At 36.3% G+C, this 21208-nt stretch overlaps 1 protein-coding gene across 4 annotated transcripts in view; it reads right to left on the bottom strand.

The window, feature by feature from the left end:
• The window catches only part of Rfx7 (regulatory factor X7), an 80573-nt gene that overhangs the window by 28427 nt on the left and 30938 nt on the right, over window positions 1-21208 (bottom strand). For 3 of the 4 annotated variants that reach the window (XM_032910805.1, XM_032910806.1, XM_032910807.1), the window contains 3 exons: window positions 15940-15973; window positions 2312-2394; window positions 731-853 (listed from right to left, as the gene is read on the bottom strand). In XM_032910805.1, coding sequence (XP_032766696.1) covers window positions 731-853; window positions 2312-2394; window positions 15940-15973 — 240 coding nt within the window. Of the gene's footprint in view, window positions 1-730; window positions 854-2311; window positions 2395-12923; window positions 12950-15939; window positions 15975-21208 lie in introns of those variants that run through there. The other variant, XM_032910808.1, reaches the window with a different exon arrangement.

The raw sequence follows: 21208 nt of genomic DNA, 5'->3' as shown, positions 1-21208 counted from the left end.
TGCCATCCACTGTTCCTCTACTCCCTTCCATTATTCTTGGCATTTTAAAATTCTGTAAGAATCTTTTAATTCAGTATCCCTATACCATCATTCTTTATTGTCAGAACCCTGGACAAACCCCTCATTTAATAATCCTTTTCTACCAGGGACTAAGCCACTACGCAAAGATTATACATGGACTGACCCTGGGCTCCAACCTCAAAGGTAGCAATGAATAGCCTAGTAAGAGCACCAGTGGAAGGGGAAGCCCTTGGTCCTGCCAAGACTGACCCCCCAGTGAATAGGATTGTTGGGGGGAGGGTGGTAAGGGGGGGAGGATGGGGAGGGGAACACCCATATAGAAGGGGAGGGGGAGGGGCAAGGGATGTTGGCCTGAAACCAGGAAGGAATAACAATCGAAATGTAAATAAGAAATACTCAAATTGGGGTTGGGGATTTAGCTCAGTGGTAGAGCACTTGCCTAGCAAGCTCAAGGTCCTGGGTTCGGTCCTCAGCTGAGGGGGTGGGGGGAAGGAAATACCCAAGTTAATAAAGATAAAAAAAAAAAAAATCCTGTTCTATATTACAGTCTATCACAGAAGCTTAGAACTGTCAGTAATCTTGGAAATTTCTAAATGCAATACCCAAGTAACAGCCAGATAGATCATAAGAATAGACAAAATAAATCACTGTTATCATTTATGTACTTATCTGCTTTAATATATCACAGTGTAAGACATTTCACACTTACTTGTATTCATCATAGACTTCTTGTTTGGGGAGTGAAGTCTCAGGATGCTCCTCTAAGGTATTTCGAATCCAGGAAAAGGCATGCATTTGCTGTGCCCGGCTAGATGACATGGCATTCTGATCACTAATCATAAAACAGACAAATTTTAGCTAAACCGGAGAACAGTTCCATTCATAATTTTTAAGTAAGGCCTAAATGTTATGTTAAAAACATATTAACAGATCAAACTGAACTCAGGACATACAGTGGATACTCAGTAATCTATATAAAAAGTGTCCATTTGAGACTGTGAGCCAGTTTTCCCTATCAGTTTCAGACTGAAATTAGTGGCCTGTTAGGCCAAACTGCTGGTCTGGACTCTAAAGCATGGTGAAAACATTACAGACTAGGTTTTTAGTTCTGGCCATTACTTTTGTATGAATATTTCCTAAACTCACTTGCCTGTTCATTTACCTATTTCCTTAACTGTTAAATGTTTAGAACAGTGTGGTAAATTCTTTATATTCAATTTACTCTGCACACTCAAAGAGCGTGCCTGTAGAAGCACCTGTCCTGAAGTCACACTAAAGCACTCCATCCCTAGGACGGACAAGAGATCTGAAGAGGGTCACCCTCCCAACACAACCCTTTTCACAACTAGGATCTCTGCATGAACTACTATGTCCACTAGAGTACTAATCTTATTACCTGGCAGTACTCTTATAAGCTGATATCATGAAATGGGCACTGCAGACCCTATACGACAAAATAGTCTCTGATTATGACACTAATCTCAGCCTCCTAGAATAACCCAATTCCAAAATACTGAGCACATTTTTAGAACAAGATATAGTTAAAATAGTTATTATAGTTGATATGCGGTAAGAACAGGTAAAAGCATAGAATTTTTATTTTATTATTTCTCATGTACAATTTTAAATGATTATGTTGAAAATAATGTGAGTGAAATGAATCCTCAGAAATATGCAAAAGGTAATGAAAATCTTAAGAACAGAAACTGAAGAACTGTTTTTCTCCACATTCTCTCCACTTAAGCATTTTTAGTGACGAAGCTAAAGGCAATACTCCAAGTCCTTAAAGTGAGGTACTATGGCCAACACTGTGCTCTCTCTTCCATCCGACATCCTATTACGTGCTTACTTATCACTTCACTAAAAACAACCCTATACTCGATTCTTCAGAATACTTACCTGGTTATTCTGTTTTTTTTTTTTTTTTTTTTTTTTTTTTTTTTTTGGAGCTGGGACTGAACCCAGGGCCTTGAGCTTGCTAGGCAAGCGCTCTACCACTGAGCTAAATCCCCAACCCCCTTTTGTCACATTTTAATATGGCATTATTCTCCCACTGTCCTGTGTGACCAAACCCAACTTAACATTTCATGGTATTTAGCAGATGAATTAGTCAAAATTGCAGGTGAATATTTAATTAACTAAGTATTATGAAAGACACAAATGATCTGTTGTTTTGGAAATCTGTGTTATGACAACCTTAGGAATACTAAAATAACAATCAATCATAATGCATACAGCTTGGTAGGGTCCTACAAACAAGGTAGCATTACAAAGACAAGGATAGGTCTACCTTTTCTCTGCACTGCTGAGACCAGAAGGCAGTTGAAGGTAGAGGTAGAGTTTCTCTAGGTCTGTAAACTTCTCAACTTCTTGCTGGTTACAAAGGGTTAAAAAGAAAGATTAAAAATAAAGTTAAAAATATTTCCTCCCAACTAAGTTTATTAATATTTCCCCTAAATGTTATTGATCTTTTTCTAATTTTCAAATACCTAAAATGTGACTAATGCTAATGGAGGCTAAAACATCTGAAATAAAACCAACAAACCCTTCTGAAATATGCAGGTGAAATTATAGTTTGACTTTCAACAAGGGCTTCTATTTAGATAAACTGGGTTATAAGATTCTCTACTATTACTGTTGCATAAATATTCCTGCCTTCCTTTATATGGGTTTCACCCATTTCATAACCCCTTTTTACAATAAAGACATTCAAGGTAACTTAATTCAAGCAAAACTTCTTTGTAATGTAAAGTGAACTGGTTACTGGTCTTTATGACGATATTTCTTTGATGGCGGCGATGGCGTAGGACATCTTTTTAAGACAGAGTCACCCTGTTATGCAGCTTTGGCTGTCCTGAAACTCTCTATGTAGATCAGGCTGCTCTCCAACTCACAGAGATTCACCAGCCTCAGCTTCCTGGGAGCTGGGATTACAGGTTTGTAATACCATGCCTGGTCGAGAATTTATTCTTAATAAAGCATGGTTTAAACACAGATTCAATTTTAGAAGCAGAAATAATCCCACAATTTTGAATTGCCTATTCATTTTGTTTATGTGTTATATACAATTGTACACATGTGTATGTGTATGTAGAGGCCAGAAGAGGATGCTGATTTTCCTTTATTGCCTTCTGCTTTATTTCCTTGAGAAATGGTCTCTCACTTAACCTGGATTTGGCAGTTAACTGATGGTCAGCCAGCCTCAGAGATAATCCCATCTCTCCATACTATCCTCAATCACACTGGGGTTAGAGGTGCTAGTCCATGCCCTAGCTTTTTATGTGTGTGCTGGAGTCCCTGATGCAGATCTTTATTTTTGTGCAGCAAACACTCTTACCAATTGAGCCATCTCTTTGTTCTTATTATCAACATTTACCCAAAAATTTAATCTTAGATTTAATTTACAAGGTGATTTAATCTATCAACTGTTTGCATATAGCTCCTATGCACATTTCAAAAATCCCTTGGCTATGAGTATTTTCCAAAGTATTGTTTTAATACTTAGTGAGTTATATCTCTTAAAGAAAAACAACAAACAAAACAAAACGAAGTAGGCATTCTATTCTTAATCCTTTATTGATGACTGCTGCCTTTTCTTAGTTCCCACAACATGTGCTTCTGGAGTCTGCTTAACTCTACTCTTCACAGTGCACTCCACATTAATCCTCTAGACAGAGCACAAACATTCTGTCCCACAGTCTTTCAGTGTCTTCATTTTCACTGTTACAGTAGTCTATGATTTTTAGCTCTTCCTTTCACATCCACCAACAGAAAAGGTTTATTTACTCAGCACATCAGCACATATGTTTCGGGTTTTGCTGTGTTTCACAAAATTTTGAAGAGAATCATTTGGCTATACTGTGTATTGTACATTACACCAATACCTGAATACATCACAATACTGATGAACACCACAATTTTTTTTGCCCCCACGGACTTATGACAATACTTATGTAACTGGCTTTCCTGCTTCCAACCTCTCCCTTCTTTAGTTTATTAAATTTGGCTCCTTATATTTTCATTAAATACTATAGTTCTCTCAACCCCCAAAGTAACTATCATACTGAACCTAGTGAGGCTGCATTGTAATAATAAAACATACACAATATTATGGACAAAGCCTGAGAACTACTGCTAAAAATCACAATCTCTGATCATTAAGAAAAGATTTATCTCAGAGGCTGGAGAGATGGTTCAGCAGTTAAGACTGCTCTTTCAGTCTTGAGTCTTGAGTTCAATTCCCAGCAATCACATGGTGGCTCGGACCTATGTGTAATGAGATCTGATGCCCTCTTCTGGTGTGTCTGAAGACAGTTACAGTATATTCATATACAATAAATAATTCTTAAAAAGAGATATATCTCATATTGATTGTGAAACTTGGGGTTCTACATAAATTTTTAAAATTTTCCAGTATGAGAAAAATAGAGAAACTTCAGAATAGAGAAGCATTGCAAAATATATTTTAAATTAAGATAAAGTACCAAAAAAGGGACTTTCTTTCCTATTTTAACCAATAAAAACTTGTAAATGCTGTTATCTGTTTACTTGTAATTGGCGTTTAGCACAAAAAAGGAAAAACTACAGAATAACACTAAAAACTGGCCAGATCAAAGTCTTATGAGGAAAATGGAAACAAAATGACCCACTCCAGTCTGAATTCACCAGTTTTCTGGTTTTAGATATTTGTGTCATTCACTGACAAAAGTTGGCTTCCAAAACATTGATAGTTGATTTAAGTAAAGACTCTTATACTAGATTATCAAGGCCAGAGTATCATGTGGCAAACATGTTAAACATATTAATATACTTGTGAAAATTTAAATGTGAAGAATAAAATGTTTTAATTCCATTTTGAGATGCACTAGTTGTTAAAAACCACATCTGGCTGGATTTATGAAGTAAAGGATAATAGTGGTCCATTTTGAAGGCAGTAGAGAAAAAATTGACTGTAAACACTTAAGAACTGTGGGTGTTTCTGAGATAGGATCTTACTAAGTATCCCTGGCTAGCCTTGAATCAGAGATCAGCTTGCCTCTGCCTTAATAACTTTATTCTAAGTCAGTGTTCTCAACCTTACTAATACTCTAAATCTTTAGTACAGTTCCTCATGTTGCAGTGTCCCCCCAACCATAAAATTATTTTCATTGCTACTTGATAACTGTAATGTTGCTACTGATGTGAACTGTAATGTGAACTGTAACCTGATATGTGACCCCCGTGGGGGCTGAGAACCAAAGGTTGAGAACCACTGTTCTAAGTGAAAGAAAACATTCATAAGAGACTTAGGCAAATTATTGACGCCTCCCCCACCAGAGGCTGTGAGAAGGGGAATGCAGTAACTGCTTAATGGGGAGCATCAGATACAGAAAATAAAACTCTTACAAAAAGTAACCAATGATAGTTTGTAACAGAGTTGGACAAAGTTGGGCAGATGTATCTTCATATTTGAAGACCTCAATCAAACTTTAAAAGATCTCATTTTAAAAACCCACACCAACATCCCTTTATCCCTAGACTTAAGTTTTCACTTTTTTTTTTTAAAGATTTATTTATTTATTACATATAAGTACACTGAGCTGTCTTCAGACACACCAGAAGAGGGCATTGGATCTCTTTACAGATGGTTGTGAGCCACCATGTGGTTGCTGGGAATTGAACTCAGGACCTCTGGAAGAGTAGTCGGGTGCTCTTAACCGCTGAGCCATCTCTCCAGCCCAAGTTTTCACTTTTAAAAAGATGTTCTTAGGGGTTGGGGATTTAGCTCAGTGGTAGAGCGCTTGCCTAGCAAGCGCAAGGCCCTGGGTTCGGTCCCCAGCTCCGAAAAAAAAGAAAAAAGAAAAAAAAAAAAAGATGTTCTTAAAGCAAAGCTATGAAAATGTTTTCAAGTTTAGGGTGAGCCTCCAGTATTATCTAGTTGAATAGACTGGGCAATAACTAAAGAAAAAACTATGAAAAGAGGAAAAGGGTTCCTGCCTATAACCACAAAAGCTTTCATCCATTCATACTTAGAGATGAGTTAACTTACTTTGAAACTTCAAGAGGGATGGGGTTGCCATCCCAAAGTCAAAAACTCCGATCCAAAATTGTTCCTCTGCTTTGGGTCCTAGTAGTCACTCAAAAACATGCTCAGCCTATGAGTAATTAGTTTGTATTTATGGACTCATTTAATAATGCTTTCTAGTATCAGGTTATACTCTCCCATCAACCAAGATGAAGTTTTTATCTGTTTTGTTCTAAGAAATTCTTTTGTGAGGTAGAATCCTAGAAAATAATATGAAGCCAGATGGGAACCTTTCTAGTATAGTTTAGCATCCAATTTTGTTTTTAAAAATCTAAAATTATAAAATATCACAAATAAAGTAGAGAAAGAGAGAGAGAGAGAGAGAGAGAGAGAGAGAGAAGGTAGGCATGCATTACTATGTCACATTTGTTTTTATTCTCTTTGACATTCCTTTAAAAGCATGTACAATAAAATTATTTGTATATGTTTGAAATACTAATGTTGTGAGACCAGCCTAAATGTGATACTGATATATAGCATTTTATTCAGTTATAATGAAAATTACTTTTTAAGAAAATAGATGGAAACAAAATACCTGTCTTAGAAAATACTGCATATTTTCTTTCAGATAGGCATTTCGGGGGACATAAAAATAAAAGCAGGACAATTAGGTACATTGAAAGGAAAAAGGCATAAAGGGAGGAGGATGAGAGAAAGCAACAGAGGGGGCAAGCAGCAACAAAATGTCATATCTACTTAAGAACAGGTCATAAGAAAAGCTACTGGATTATAGCAATCAGCATATGCTAGTGAGATAAAGGAAAAAGTACATAATGCTAGATAATAATTGTGTCCATTGTGAGTTTTTGTAACATGTCTAAAAGCAGAAATAGTTATCAAGGTTGTATATTTTCAACCTTATCAGTTTTAAATTTCTTCACCTAAACTGTTATACCAACTTATACTCCCAGCAGCAATGTCAGAATTTTTCCGTATTTTGATTAAACTTACATTTTAAATAATCTTATAGTGTTATTAGTGTTTCTATTTCATGTAGAATTTTAAAGTGATAAATATGGCTACACAGCTTTAATACAACAGCTTGAAGCTTTTCTGAGGTAGAAGATCTGAAATGGGGGCCAGAGAATCTGGATTTTTTTTTCTTTTTTTTTTCCGAGCTGGGGACCGAACCCAGGGCCTAGCAAGCGCTCTACCACTGAGTTAAATCCCCAACCCTGAGAATCTGGATTTTTAACAAGCTCCCAAGTGATGCTGTTCTTGTTTCTCAGAGATCATATCCAGGGAAGCAGTGTTCAAAGAACTTTTCATGTTCAGTACACATTTAAAATAAGAGCTCTTTATCATAGACATAGTATACTAATAATCCTCCAGTGGCTACATGTGTTCATAAGATTTTTCTCTTAGTTGTAACTAGCTATTCATTTGTTTGTGGAGACTTGGGATACCAGTCTTCTGATGTTTCCAGGTAGTCAAATACTGCAGTCTCTTTATTCATTATCTCAAATCCTAGCACTTTGTTCTTCAAGATTAAGTAAGACAGGGTTGGGGATTTAGCTCAGTGGTAGGCGCTTGCCTAACAAGCGCATAAAGGCCCTGGGTTGGTCCCCAGCTCAAAAAAAAAAAAAAAAAAAAAAAAAAAAAAGATTAAGTAAGACAGAGGGAAAGGTATGAGGACCCTTACTTTCCAGGCTTGTTGCTTAGAATTCTAAAATTTCAGTTTCCTAACTTTCTATGAAAATCATGGGGAATTACAGAGGATTATGATTCCTTTTGTAGAGTACCTACATAAATAATGTAAGGAAATTGCTTTCTACCCTCTGTCCTAGAAAACATCAAGCAACTAGGAGAGCAAACACTTTACATTATATTTGATCATTGTAAAAATTTGGCCTTCTATAATAAACCTACTAACTGACCTAGGTATAAAATGAAAATGGTTTAATTTCTCCACTCTGCTATAAGTAATGTGATCTAAGTACATGTGGAAGATTTGAGTTATCAGGGGTCAGGGAAGGAAAAGTGAATCAAGTGCAATGAGGAATCTTCACAAAAACCCTAGTGTAGTTGTTTGCATGAGAACGGCCCCCAGGGAATCATATACTTCAATAGTTGGTCTCTAGTTGGTTGAATTGTTTAGAAAGGACTAGAAGGTGTGGGCTTGTTAGACAAATGATGTCACCATGAACAGGCTTTGAGATTTCAAAGACTCATGCTATTCCCAGTGTGCCTTCTCTCTTTCTCTGCCTCACAGTTGTGGAGGAAGATGTGAGCTTTCACCTGATTTTTTGCTGTTATCATGGACTCTAGCCCTATGTAAAAATGAAAACAAAACAAAAGCAAGAGACTCCTTTCAAACTGAGAAACTGTAGTGCCTGGAATCCTTAGGTGCTGCAATGTAAATGCTACCAAAGTCATATCCAAGACAGGACTCTAATGTGATTCTAAGTGGATCTGAGTATAACACTGTGAAAGTTCTGTATCTAACAGTGAATAGATTTTAGTAAGAAAGAAAAAATTAAACGGAATGCCAAGGACATTCCCCATATTTAAGGAAAGCTCACATTTATGAATATAGTCTCAAATATATTTTGGGTTTTTCATTAATTTTATTTATTTATCTGCTTAATTCTTTAAAAATTAGGTAAGTTAATAAATTAAAAGAAAATTTTAGGGGCTGGAGAGATGGCTCAGCGGTTACGAGCACTGACTGCTCTTCCAGAGGTCCTGAGTTCAATTTCCAGCAACCACATGGTGGCTCACAACCATCTGTAATGGGATCTGATGCCCTCTTCTGGTGTGTCTGAAGACAGCTACAGTGTACTTATATGAATAAAAAAAAATTAACATTTAAAAAAAAAAAAGAAAATTTTAGGGAAGAAAAAAGCAACATGAAATTTTAAATAAAACATCACAGATAATTAGAAAGTTTTTACTAAGTTACCCCAAGGTTCTATCACAAAATAAACCTTATCTTCCAACCACAAGCATTTTAAAGCCATATTATTTTTATTTAGATACTCTAAAATGTAGTTTTAGGTTTAGTCAAGTCTGAGTATGCTGGCCTTGGTTAGCATTTAAAATTCACTACAGAATGATTCCACCAACAGAGGAGAAAAGGCACTTTTTCAAATGAGCCATATGTTACATGTATCTCTTTAATGACATACACTGGCAAGAACAGAAAACACTATGGTGAGCTACTTAAACTTATTGCTAGGAGTATGTACTCTTTTGTAGAAGGCCTCATTCTAATATCAGTCTGGTTCTCAGAAAGCATGTTCTTATATTCTAGCGTTCCAGATCACTTTTCGTCCATCTAACAATTTATAAGTTAAAGACAATAAGTTAATTCTCTTTCCATTTAAAATAGTAATCATGAAACACACATGAAAGTTTCAAAATTAGGGGTTGGGGATTTAGCTCAGTGGTAGAGCACTTGCCTAGCAAGCGCAAGGCCCTGGGTTCAGTCCCCAGCTCCAAAAAAAAAAAAAAAAAAAGTTTCAAAATTAAGTGAAATCATCCATGCATCCAGAATTGAGTATTTAGCATATCCTAGGCACTATTTATATTTTAGTCACACAAAACTAGACAATAAACAAAATTATACACATGATGAAGATACATTGGTATAAACAAAAAATTGGGAAAAAGAATTTTTTTAAAAAAAATTTTTATTTTATATATATGAGTACACTGCAGCTGTCTTCACACACATGAGAAGAGGGCATCATATCCCATTATAGATGGCTGTAACCACCATGTGGTTGCTAGGACTTGAACTCAGGACCTCTGGAATGGTAGTCACTGCTCTTAACTGCTAAGCTACCTCTTCAGCCCAGGAAGAATAATTTAAAACAGCGATCTTGCCACAAAGCAAAAGGGCAAATGCTTTGTACAATGGCTGACTCACAGCAGAGATTCCCACAAGATATCATTACTCTTTGTTACATTCAATTTTGTTATGTTTTGCTTCCTTTGACTGGTTACTGTGATGGCTAGGCAGGAGCAATGATAGAAGGTAGTACAGTACTAAGACAAAGACAGGCTTTCTTCTCACTTACTGTTCTCATAGATAACTATGGTTTCCCAACCCTATAAAGAATGACTCTCTGAAGAACTCTGACCAGAAAGAATCTGATACAAACTCCAGTATCAGACATTACAGTACAAATAAAGTACGGTTAAGAAAAATATCTTTGCTGAGGATGTAAAGCTTGGTGTGAGAAGACTTGAGAGCACTTATCATTTTTGGAAGAGAACTCAGGCACAACTGCTGACATGTAGGAAGGAGATGGGCTCAGAGTACAACAGAGACCAATTTTTTTCCTGGTGAACTCTTCCTTTTTGAGATAGAAAAATCAATGCAAGAATCTTTGATGAAATAAAGACATATATTAGGTATAAATTGAAATGGATTAAAGTATTATTCATTAATGATATAATTAAAGCAGAGAGTGTTAGGCCTCTATATAAAATTACTGTATTTACGGGGTTGGATAGTTAAGAGCACTGGCTGCATTTGCAGAGGACCCAGATTTGGTTCCCGTCATTCACATGTTGGCTTACAAACCCTGTAACTCCAGTTCCAGGGTATCCAACATCTTCTCCTGGGCTTTGCAGGCACCATATATACACCGTGCCTTTACATATATGTAGACAAACATTTATATACATAAAATAAAAATATAATCACTATGTTTAGTTGGTAAACAGTGAATCTTCAGGCCAAAAGGTCACTATAAATATGGGCAATAAAGCACTGGATAACAAAAAAATTTAATTACCACACACAACAGCATCTAAACATTTTAATATTAATATTAAAATTTAATATTTAGGAATAGTTTTAAGAAAATTTATGAAATTTACAGAGAAAACTACAAAGGTATATTGACAGAAATTTTGGAAGAATCAACCATAATAGTGAAAACCCAATCTCATCGAGGAAGACTGTCATAGTCACTGCAGTCCCAATAAAAAAATAGCAATAATTTTTTTCCAAAAATAGAAATTGGCCAAGTAGGGCTGGAGAGGTGGCTCAGCGGTTGGGAGCACCCGACTGCTCTTCCAGAGGTCCTGAGTTCAGTTCCCGGAGGCCACATGGTGGCTCACAACCATCTGTGAAGTGATCCGATGCCCTCTTCTCGTGTGTCTGAAGACAGCTACAGTGTACTTATATATAATGAATGAATAAATCTTAAAAAAAAAAAAAAGCAAGTTCTGAGAATAGAAGGCATCAGGGTGGTCTGGAAAGATGGCTCAGCCGTTGCTCTTCCAGAGGCCCTGAGTTCAAATCCCAGCAACCACATGGTGGCTCACAGCCATCTGTAATGAGATCCAATGCCCTCTTCTGGTGTGTCAGAAGACAGCTACAGTGTACTCAAATATAATAAATAAATCTTTAAAAAAAAAAAAAAGAAATTGGCAAGTAATTCTAAACCTTGAAAGGAAATGACATAAACAATGAGTTGTTTATAGAACTATTTTCCAGATTTCATATAAAGTGATAGACAAGACACTAATGGGGAGAGGAAGACAGTCCAGAAAAAGACCTGTACATTATGATTTTTAATAAGCTAGAGGATTCTCAATGAATGGTGCTGGGAAAGATACCCATTCAAGTGTTAAAAATCACCTGAAGCCAAAACAAATTCAAAATCAAAATGATTCCAAGACAAAAATGAAAAGACTAAAGTGTACACATTTTACAAGGAAATATATTAAATTACTATGGGGAGGTTGAGATAGGAAAGGCTATGTGGTGGTGGCACTGGCCTTTAATTCCAACACTTGGGAGGCAGAGACAGAGATCTGCATCTCTGAGTTCAAGGCCAGCATGCTTTACAGAGAGAGCTCCAAGACAGCTAGAGCTGCAGAGAAATTCTGTCTCAAATAACCAAACCAAACCGAACAAAACCAGAATCAAATACAAACCAAACAAAAAAGATGTTTGTAATTTGTCTTTAAAACATTTACAAAACGACACAAAATAGTCAAAAAGAGCAGTAGTGTGCACGTGACAAATGATTAAAGGAAAACAATACACAAAGAAGTACGTTATTAAAAACACCCAGACTTTCATCAAAAACAATCAGAGACCCTATTATTTTTGCTTGAAGCTGCTACCATGATCCCATTTCATCTGGACTGATAGTAAAGCTACCAAAATTTGGCTGCCTTCGTCTAAATGAAGCAGGAGGGAGGGTCAGATGCACACGACTATGATTTATAAGAAGGCTAACTCTAGGATCAAGTAACTGCCCCCTGGATAGCCCTAGACAGTTCCTTATATTGTACAAACCCTCTCTCTAACAAATAGGAAAAAGAATCTGACAACAGCTAGGAAATAATACCCAGGGGGAGATTACTCTAAAGATATGATTTTCCCAATGGGACCTCTGGGACACCACAAACCACTTAAAAAAGCTCATGCATATGGACTACATCTCAAGCAGACGACTATTAAAAGAAAAGATTGTAGATCATGCGTGGAAAACATGATATTACATAATCAAGAGATGCTAATCATCTATGTTAGTCAAAGAAGGATCTAACCCCTTCAGGGAATCCCTCCTTTCCCCTTTGTAACTAAAAGCCCTGCAAAAACAGGAGCTCCTGAGCATGTGCTTTCTGAGCCCATTCTACTCTTTGGCATGTGCTTGGCCTTCATTCTCACTAACTTTGTGGCATACATTACTGCTTCTCTGTGTTTTGCTCAATTCTTTGAGACATGAAGGACTGAACATTGCATTATGAAAGATCCCCCAAGACCCTTTCTAGTAACATAAACAAGAAAAAATTGAATACAAATCAGATAACAGAAATTAATTAATCAATAAATAGCATTTTTAATAGTCTAGGTTGGCCTTGAACTTACAATCTTCCTGCTTCAGCTCCTGAGTCCTAGGTTTGGAAATTTTAATAGAGAAACCAGAGTAGAGAGAAAGACAATCAGAGAAAAAAAGAACAGTTATTGAGACTGGAATAACATCAGTGATTTCAATATTATGTATCTTCAAAATTTTAAAAGAGGGGTGAAAAAAATCTAAGAAAAGTATTTGAAGAGACAATGCCTGAAAACTTCCCAAAATTAACTAATCTACTAAAGATGAATTCTACAAAGCCCCAGTTGGATGATACAAAGTAATAGTCACATACATAACAGTCAAACAGCTGAAAGCCAGCACTTGTGGGCAAGTTAACAAGAGACAGAATGAATACAGAGAAATTTTGATAGCAATTAAGAGGAAAAGAGTTCATCACATTCAGGAAAACAATTATGGACTAACTGCTAACTTCACATCATAAATAGTAAAGACTGGAAGGCTACAAAATAACACTCATAGCAATAAAAGTGTTAAGCAATAATTCTATTTCCAGCAAAATTATCCTTTAAAACTCAAAGCAAAAAGGAGATATTATACCAAATGATGTATTTTCTAATTTTAAAAATAAAGTATATTTTTAAAAATAATTAACATTAACTATCACTTCAACAAAATTCTTTAATGCTCTCTTAAATTTATGAATAGCCTAACTAGTTTTCTACTTCCATTCTGTTCACCTTATCTATATAGCACATTCTTTCAAAAATATATATATTTATATTTGAGGGGGTTGGTTTTTTGAGAGGGTCTTTCTATATAGCCTAGTTATCTTAGAATTCTCTATGTAGACTAAGTTGGCTTTGAACTTGCAGAGATCCTTCTGTTTCTGACTCCTGAGTACTTAGATTAAAGGTATGTGCCACCATGCCTGGCTCAGTAATATATATATTTTTAAGATTCTGAGCACTCTGTCTAGTTACAAGCCTTCTACTTGGCTTTCAGTGAACTTAGATGGATCCTTCATGTCATAGCTAAGCACACCACTACTCTGTATGCTACTTCTTACTATAATTCTATCATTCTCCTTCCTTTCATGAATTTTAGCTTACTGAAATCATTATATCTTCCAAATATTCAAAACTCATTCCTAATTTTGAATTTGTATATTCTCCCTTTTCTACAATGTATTGCTGGCAGGCCATGCATGGCACAACATTTATTTATTTATTTTTGCTTATTATTTATGTGTGTGCATGTGCATGCCACAGCATGCTTATGGAGGTCAGAGGATAAATTTGTGGAGCTGGTTTTCTTTTTACTTGGGTTCTGAGGATAGAACTCAGGTTGCTAGGGTAGAGTACCAAGTGCTTTTTTATCCAACAAGTCACTTGCCAGACCATGGTTGGTTTCTCAGGTTTGCTTAGCTATCATGAAAAAGAGGCCTTTCCTGATCACATCCACTTAAGTTTATTCTGGTCACCATTGTTTATTTGCTTCAATGTGCCCTTTCCAAATTTTATGATGCATTTATCAATATCTGATATTTCAAGCTCATTTGTTTAATGTGAAACATTTTTTGTTCTTATTTAGTATTTTGTAATAGATATCACTTATCTTTTCCCTATTTTTTGCATGATGAAAAAACATGACTAATCCTCCAAAGTATGTATGCCTTAAGGATACCTAACTCTAAGAGTATCTGTTATTTTAGTTGTAAAAAGGAAGCAAAAAGATTGCCTATTTCAGAGCATTACTGTAAGACAACAACAAGAAGTAGAGGGATAAAGGAAGAAAGGAAAAGGAAGTCAGTGAAGGAAAACAGGAAGTGAAAGGTACAGGTAAAAACTTCCCTACAAAGCCATCCTTCAACCATTAAGTTAGAAATATAAAGAACCGATAGAATTTTCTCCCTATGAACAACTTTTACTCATTCACCTTTTGAGAGACTACTACATAAGCAATAACAGGAAAAAACCTAGTAAGATATATACTTATTACATCACCAGATACCTCAAGCCATCCAAACCCCACAGAATTTGGATAGGAGAAGGTTCTGAAATGACAAGGAAAGGGAATTTGCTATCTTGACAACGCATAATTTAATAGTGCAAAGTCCTGGATGCTCAGGTATATAGGGTGTAGCCTAGGCTCCTGGGAAAGCAAATAGTATTAACTCTTAGCCCACGTATGCGGGTGTATGTTGGGGGTGCCTGTGTGAGAATGTCTTACTGAGTAGCCTATGCCAGTTTTCAAACCTGTAGCCACCTTGCCATCACCTTTGTGAGTGCTGGGATTGCAAGTCAGGCAAGATGGCTTGGTTTTTCCCTATACATTTAAAAGACCTGAAGGCTGGAGAGATGGCTCAGTAGTTATGAGTTCTTGAAGAGGACCTGAATCTTGTTCCTAATACCCATGTAAGAGTATTACTCAATCCCCTGTAACTCTAGCCTCAGAGGATCCAACAACCTCTCCTGGTCTGCAGGTAATTGCACTATGTGGCAACCGCTCATACATACACATAAATAAAAATAAAATAAAAATTTTACAAGACCTAAAAGGAACTACCAATATAAACCTATTATTGTGGCTTAAATTCTTAAAAGCTGCAACCCAAAGACAAAGATATAATAACAAAAATAAATTCACCAAAAATATAAAAACATTTATTAAAGTAAATACTGATGGTTTTAATAGTAAATGTACACTATCTTTGTAGGTGAATTCTAAAAGGCTAACTAACAAAACAATGATAAAAAGGTTATCTCATAAATCAATCTACCAAATATCTGAAATGTTTTCTTTAAATAATTTCATACATAGTAATTAGAACTTTAAAAATTACCCATTTAATGAAATGTTTAAGTAATCTTTCAGTAAAGGTCAGTAAGATTCAAAAACATAATTGCTTACAACTCTAACTTTAGCACTGATGAGCTATATACAAGAAAATGGAGAGTTAATAATGAATGTACCTAGAGTGTTGTAAATGTAAAATTTATTTACACAAACTCAAGTCGTATTTAGAATCATTATTTAGAATGGCAGATTGTGAGGTACTGTACTTACCAAAATGCAGTCCACTTTAGATTGTACAGTTTTGCTAAAAGAAAAAAAAGTGAGTTAATAAAAATAGAGCATTTTTAAATATATGAACTTCCCTCGAACAGTAATTATATAAACTAAGGAAAACAGTGAAGCATCTCGTTAAGTACTGCATTTTGTTACAATGCCCACTAAAGTACAAATGAAAGCAAGTCATGCAAAACATTGAGATACTTTACAGTCTTAAAAGATAATGTAAACTAAATTACCTTTCACAGAAAGTCTAAGAGCCAAGAAGATGCAACAAAGCCTAGTTATGGGCATGGAAGATGGCTCAATGGTTCTGAGCACTTGCTACTCTTGCATAGTGGTTCACAACCACCTTTAACTCCAGTTCCAGGAGCATGCAGTGTATACACGTGCATGTGTGCACGCACGCACGCGCGCACGCACATACACACACACAAACACACACACACACACACAAATTGTGTAGCCCTGACTATTATGCTTGTATGTGTACATGTATACATGTGTTTACTCATGTAGAGACCAGAGAACCTCAGCTGTCACAGAAAAATGCAGTCTACTTCCTTTAAGATGGTGTTCTACTGTCCTGGGGCTCACAATTAGACTAGACTGGTTGGCCCAAGCATCCTCCTGTCTCTTCCCCAGTGCTGAGATTATAAGCACACACCACAATATCCAGCAATTTTAGGTGATTTCTGGGGCCTGAACTCAGGTCTTCATGTTTGAGAGACAAGTAGTTTATAAGCTGAGCTAAATCTTTGGCTCAGATTTGACTAATGCTTACTATAGGAATCCTTTATATATCCTAGATGCCAACTCCTCACACATATTTGACTTTGCTAATTAATAGCATCTCTGTCTAGTCAAAGTTAAAATTTTTAGTCCAAATATATTTTAACTTTCTTTTTATGATGTATTTTGTCTTGAGAACGCCTATCTAGAGTTAGAGAGATGGCTCAGTAGTTAAGAATGCTTACAGCTCTTCTAAAGGCTGGAGTTTGGCTCCCTGCACCCACAGTGAGCAGTTCACTGCTGTCAATAACTTCAGCTCCAAGAAATCTGACACCCCTTTTCTGGCCCACATGGAAATGCACACAAATATAGCATATTTATATTTTCCCCCTCTTCTCCCCACAAATATACACACAAAAATTTAAAAAGTAATCTGTGTATACATTCTATTTTTAGGACATCATTTAAAATCTCACTCTCTACTTGGAATTTCTGTGTGTGGTATGTGTAATATACATTTTTTTTTGGGAAAGCTTATACCAAGTTTCACGAATTCTTCAATCTATTCTTGGACCTTTTCTACTTTATTATTAATCTTATTGTTTTTCCCTAAGCAGTGCTACGCCTAGCTAGTTGATTATTTGACTTTCTTTCTTTCTTTCTTTCTTTCTTTCTTTCTTTCTTTTTTTATAGGATAACCACTTATTTTTATTTTAACTTTTCATCTTTTCTTTTCTCCATTTTTATTAAATTGGGTATTTCTTATTTACATTACAATTGTTATTCCCTTTCCCAGTTTCCAGGCCAACATCTCCCTAACTCCTCCCCTTCTCTATGGGTGTTCCCCTCCCCATCCTCCCCCCATTACCGCCCTCCCCCAACAATCCCGTTCACTGGGGGTTAAGACTTGGCAGGACCAATGGCTTTCCCTTCCACTGGTGCCCTTACTAGGCTATTCATTGTTACCTATGCAGTTGGAGTCCAGGGTCAGTCCATGCATAGTCTATGGGTAGTGGCTTAGTCCCTGGAAGCTCTGATTATTTGACTTTCTTTGTCCTTTTTAAAATGGCCAATGATTCATGGACATTCACTCTTACAGATGAACTTTTTAATATTTTTGTTTGTTTTATTTTATGTATTTAATTAATTTATTAGTTGACACAGTGTCTCCCTATGTAAACCTTGGTTAGCCCAGAACTTATTATGTATACTAGGCTGGCCTTGAACTCAGAGATCTGGCTGGCTCTGCTTTCCAGTGCTGGGATGTGTTCACTACATGCCAGGTCCATTCATTTTTTTTCTAAAATTCCACAGTAGTTCTCCTAAGAGTTACATCTAATAATACAGATAGAGACTGAACTGGGGTTGGGGAGCAGATTAATTCCATGACATCTCATAGATGGTATATTTATAGTTACTATTCATATTACATATCTAGTTGATTTCTGATATATGACAAATTATTGGCTTCATAGGCTGACCTTTATCTTCACCAGTCTTCTTGTACACTTATTAGTTTTAATGGGATACTGATCCTCTTGTGGAGAATCATTTCATGTGTAGATAATGATATTTTGACCATTTTCAGCCTTTATATTTCTTTGCTATTTCTAGCTGTAATCTCTAGTACAATGCTGAGGAACAGTAGTGACAGAAGTTATCTGTTTCATTTCCACATTAAAGATCTTTCTTCTAAACTCTTTGAAATCAAGAGAAATGTTAGTTTATGGAAGTAACTAAAAATTCCATGACAGAGATCCCGTACAAGACACTGCTAAAGAGACTGAGGACAGATAGGGATGAGACCAGATAGGTTATGAGCCTAGGGAAACCTAATACTACGATTCTGATAAAGCAACATGAGCAGTAAAATGCCTCCTAATGACATACTGCTATACCCGTGGACTAATGCCTTGCTAAATTCATATCAGAGAAGCATCTTGTAGCGGATGGGAATTAACACAGACCAATAATTATGTACAGAGAGTGAGAACGACTTTGGGGTACTTGGTCCTAAATGGGATGTTCATCAAACCCTTCCCCTAGGATCAGGAGATTCATGCAAAAGAGGAAGAAAAATGATAAGAGCCAGAGGTAATGGATGACTCCAAGAATGCTGTTCAGATACAATAGGATTGGTGCACTTGAACTCACAGAAACTATGGTGGCATGTACAATACCTACGCAGGTTCAAGTCAAATGTAGTTCCAGCACTAAGAGGAGGGATTGGACATGGGTCCTATCTCTAAACAAGATACTGGTGAAGATAAAGGTCAGCCTATGAAGCCAATAATTTGTCATATATCAGAAATCAACTAGATATGTAATATGAATAGTAACTATAAATATACCATCTATGAGATGTCATGGAATTAATCTGCTCCCCAACCCCAGTTCAGTCTCTATCTGTATTATTAGATTAACTGATACAAACTGAAAAGTGAAGAAAAATCAGTTTGTACTACCAGTGTCACTGAGTGTATCAACCACACCCCAGTGCAGACCCCATGCTCAGGAGTGGTTGGCTAATACGCAACAGTCTTAATGGTACTTCTGTGGACTTGTCATTTTACTATGTTCTGACTTTTTTTCCATCTTAATGGTCTTTTGCTTGCCCTGCTTCCCTAATAGGGTAGAGCATAGTGGCCCAGGCTTTAAATTCTGGAACTGGGGAGGTGGAGGCTGGAAAATCAGGAGTTGAAAGTTAGCTTTGGTTGCATATTGTTTGAAACTACAATACTCTACTTTAAAAAAAAAAAAAAGGTGATTTGGGAGGCTAGAGAGATTGCTCAATGGTTCAGATGCTTAGCTAGGCACAGTCCTACACAAATAGTGTTCAATCCATTCCTTGTACCTAGGTGAAAAGATAGGTGTGGCTATGTGCCTGTAATTCCAATGCTGGGAATGGGTAGACAGGTGACTGTCTGAGACTCAATTGTGTCCAACCAGCCTAGCCTCATCAAGATAGCCTTAGGTCAATGAGATACCATCTCAAAAACAACTAACCAACTTATCACCCAACATGGACTATTAGCCTCTGAATGTGCAGTATGCACACACTACCCTAGAGTCCAGAGGGGGAAAAAAAAAGCAGTACATAAAAACCAAATCCTGAATGATCCAGGTGTCATTCAGTAGACAACAGTTTTAACGTTAAGAATTATAAGCATGCTCGAGTATATAGGAATGATCGTAATAAATGTGTACATAGAGGTGGCTCAACTGAAAAATTTAAGCTGTGAAAATAAAACACAAATGTAAATTCTAGAATATAAAAAGTTGTAACATATATAATAAAAGAACTCATTGGATGGCTTCACAGGCCAGCAGAGAGCAGTAAAAGGGTCATAAATGAAAAACTGATAGATCTTACTGAACCTAATGGAGAAAGAGAAGTCATGAGATAATACAGCACCAGATCAGCTGGTCTGTGTCAGGAGAGGAAAGATGAAACAAAATATTTAATAAAGGTCAGATTTTTCACAAACTTTATAACAAAGAAAACTTTGCAGATTGCAAGAAGCGAGAAAACTCCCAGCCAGACATCTGCCAGCCCAGAGGAGGAAACATATAGATAAAAAGCATTCCGTGAAAAGTAGCCAGAGAAAAGCAATGCCACAGATGACAAAGAAGGAGGGAAGAACGACTGACTTCAACATAGGCAACAGATCTGCAAGAAGTACATCAGGGAAATCCAAGAGACCTAGAAGATCCTTTAATGTATGCTGATGTGGCAAACTATCTATCTGTACAGAAAGCAGCATACCTTATACTACAGGACACTTTGAAGTAGATCAAAAACTAAACATAAAAGCTGAAACTATAATGTATCTTGAAAAAAAAATACAAAAGTTCTATAATTTGAAAGCCAGAAAACCATTCACAGGATGTAGGAGTAATAACCTCTGAAAGAGAAATAAATTACAAACCAAGTGTGGTGCTATACACCTTTAATGTCAGTGCTCGAGAGGTGAAGTCAGGAGGATTAGTAGCTCAAGATCATTTTCCAGCTAGGAGGTGAGTTAAGGACCAGTCTGGGTTACATGGGGCTTTGGATGCTATAAAAATGAAAAGCAAGTTCTATGTGTTAAAAGCACCAAGTAAGAAAATATTTGCAGTATATATCTGATAAAAGATGATCAGAAGAACTCCTGTGACTCAAAAGTAAAGACAAGTAACCAATAATAAACATGTAAACAACTGGAATAGAAATTTTATAAAGAAAGACTATACAGAGGTCCAATAAATACATGAAAAGATAGTCCACATAAATAGGTTCTCAGGAAAGGAGAGAGGTAAAATAATACATTAATAGCATACTAATATAATTTAAAACAAATGGGTTGGAGAGATAGCTTAATGGTTAAGAGCACTGACTGCTCTTCCAGAGGTCCTGAGTTCAATTCCCAGCAACCACACAGTGGCTCACAACCATCTGTAATGGGATCTGATGACCTCTTCTGCTGAGTCTGAAGACAGCTATAACTTACATAAATAAAATCTTTAAGAAAAAAAAAAAACCAAAACAACT

Source organism: Rattus rattus, chromosome 8, assembly GCF_011064425.1.
Source record: "Rattus rattus isolate New Zealand chromosome 8, Rrattus_CSIRO_v1, whole genome shotgun sequence".
Taxonomy (NCBI): domain Eukaryota; kingdom Metazoa; phylum Chordata; class Mammalia; order Rodentia; family Muridae; genus Rattus; species Rattus rattus.
Note: the sequence above shows the minus strand (reverse complement) of the source record. Positions and strands in the feature narration are given on the sequence as shown.